General features: G+C 46.5%; 1 protein-coding gene across 1 annotated transcript in view; it reads right to left on the reverse strand.

The window, feature by feature from the left end:
- The window catches only part of LOC110398750 (histone H2A.Z), a 2297-nt gene continuing 585 nt past the window's right edge, over positions 918–2629 (reverse strand). The window contains exons 2-5 of the mRNA XM_021396674.1: positions 2475–2552; positions 2018–2131; positions 1478–1607; positions 918–1337 (exon numbers count right to left, since the gene is read on the reverse strand). Coding sequence (XP_021252349.1) covers positions 1276–1337; positions 1478–1607; positions 2018–2131; positions 2475–2552 — 384 coding nt within the window. The 3' untranslated portion in view covers positions 918–1275. The remainder of the gene's footprint in view (positions 1338–1477; positions 1608–2017; positions 2132–2474; positions 2553–2629) is intronic.

Raw genomic sequence — 2629 nt, forward strand, 5'->3', positions numbered from 1 at the left:
CCGGCTCGGGGGCGGTCTGCAGCGGCTCCGACATCGGCCCGAGGGGCCCCGCCGCGCACAGCGCCGCCGCCCGGCCGGCCCCGGGGTCAGCCGCCGTGGAAAAGTACCGCTGCACTGCGGGCCGGGAGCGCCGCCTCAGCCTCCACGAGCCCTCTCCTACAGTGAAGCACACGTAAAGATCTAGGTCAACACCTTCCAATGGACCTGCTGCAGAAGATGCTAGGAGCAGAGCAGCCTGTTTCATACAGCAGTACTGAGGGAAGCAATTCACTGCTGGCGGAGGCATAGAGCTTACTTCCCTCGCCACTGGAACATAACCTCTGCAAAAAAGAGGAGCTTCCCTATGGCAGTGACATAAGCCTTCTCTTAGTAATGGTCTTGTAGAGGCCTGAGGAGATGCAGTAAGAAGCCCTTTAATCCACTTCTCTTGAGGATGCTACTACTGTACGAACTACAACCCCACTCCTCCTTAAACTCATTGTCGTGTAGTTCAGCACCTAAATACCGTAAGACCAGGCTAACAGAAAGCAAATGCTTTGCAACTTAGAATAAAAACAGTAGGCTGAAGTAGCCCATTTCCCAGCATCCAGTCAGCTTACCTTCTTCCTTGATAGATACCCTCCCCTCCATGAAGGCTGCCATCAAGCAGAGCTGTCCTTCAGTAGCAGAGGCCTTAGAGCCAAAGAACTGACACGATGAGCACCAGGCTTTACTTCACTAACTTTGTTTAACTAAAGCAATTCTTGCTAAAGGATGCACATTTGATGTTTACCAAGGACAGTGTATGTCTAGGAACAGGTTTCCAGATATTCCAAGTACAGCTTGCAGGATTGGAGTCCTAAGTTCCTGGAACTGCTCTTTAAGAGCTGCGTAACTGAGATCAACTATTTTTCAGTTAGCGGGCAAGACACAACCAGTATTCATATACCATTTATTGAATATTTCCACTCTAGTGGATGAAAAGTCTGTACAAAACCAAACATTTCATTTACTTAGTCAAATTCCATTTACTTACTTAGTCAAACCAATCTAAAAACAGTCATCTCAATCAAAAACCACTGCAAATACAATAGCTTCTTTGAAGCCATGGTAACACTTAAATACGGTTAAGACTTCAATGCAGAAATTTGGTTTCTTGAGAAAGCTCAAGTGAGCTTCAGCTTCTTAAAGTTACAAAAAGGCAAAACTGTGTTTCACAGATACAGTCCACTGGAATCACCAACACTGGACAATAAGTACTTAGAGTCCTGAGATAACAAGGGAACCTGGTATCCTTTAGACTGTTTTCTGTTGTCCTTTCTTTCCAATGAGAGATTTGTGGATATGTGGTATTACACCTAAGGAAAAACAATTAAGACAACATTATTTTCTCTTCAATTTCGCTAACTTCCACATTTCAAAAAAAGTCATAGATTAAACTACCTCTATATTTGCTGCCAGACTTCTTGCCACAAACAGTGGCAAGCAGTTTACGTACCACCACCAGCAATTGTTGCTTTAATGAGCGAGTCCAATTCTTCATCTCCTCTAATTGCAAGCTGCAAGTGACGGGGAGTGATACGCTTTACCTTCAAGTCTTTGGATGCATTTCCTGCCAGCTCAAGAACCTGAAGACAAAGATATTTTTGAATCAAGTTACACATATCAAATGAGACCACGGGCATAGCCTTAGCCATTCCCTACACAAACATGCTGGTGGTGACAAGACAGCACGCAATGCTTTTTAAAGGGTTCCTGCTTTGGAGCTTTGGATTTAGTTTTCTTCAAGAACAGTGTTCTACAGCAGATATGAAGTGCTGCAACTGCACATTAAATAATTCACACGTCCACATTTCTTCTAAGTTGCAGCTATTTTATCTGCATAAAATACAGAGAAAACATTCCACATGTATTTCATTATCTTCTGAGAAAGCACATACTTGAACCCGCTCAAAATGAGCAGAGCTCATAGTTCAGTCTCAGTCTGTGAATAGCGGACTCTGGTCATCGTGCCATGCACCCCTCCCAGGGGCTTTACCTCAGCTGTCAAGTACTCCAGAATGGCAGCACTGTACACAGCAGCTGTTGCTCCTACACGCCCATGGCTGGTAGTCCTGGACTTCAGGTGCCTGTGGATGCGGCCTACAGGGAACTGCAAAAATAATGTGAGTAGAGCAGGCTTGACCACAGACATGGAAAGAAACCCACTGCTCCAAAGCATATACCAGAAATACCCCACTACAGAACGTTACTTCAGCACTTCACATCTCATCCTTACAGCTGGATCGCAACTTCACCACTTGCAGCACCAAAAGCCTAGAGGCTATTCCCTTACCCCAGCCACACAGATATGCAAAAGGTCTAAATGAAGAGGATCAAGCTCGACAGTTCCTTACAGACCTTCAGATAACAGCAATACTGCAGGATTCACACAGCACATCCAGCAGATGCAAGGCCAACCCGACTTCCCTTTGCCCATGCCCCTCTCTGCTCACCTGCAAACCAGCCCGTTGAGAACGGGACACCGCTTTTGTCTTGGTCTTCCCGGAGTCCTTCCCAGCTTTGCCACCAGCCTGATGAGAACAGACGCATGAGGCCCGGCGCCATATCCGCCACTCCCCTTCTCCACCGGCGTAGAAAACGCACGCCG

This window comes from Numida meleagris, chromosome 4 (assembly GCF_002078875.1).
Source record: "Numida meleagris isolate 19003 breed g44 Domestic line chromosome 4, NumMel1.0, whole genome shotgun sequence".
In the NCBI taxonomy this organism is placed as follows: Eukaryota; Metazoa; Chordata; class Aves; order Galliformes; family Numididae; genus Numida; species Numida meleagris.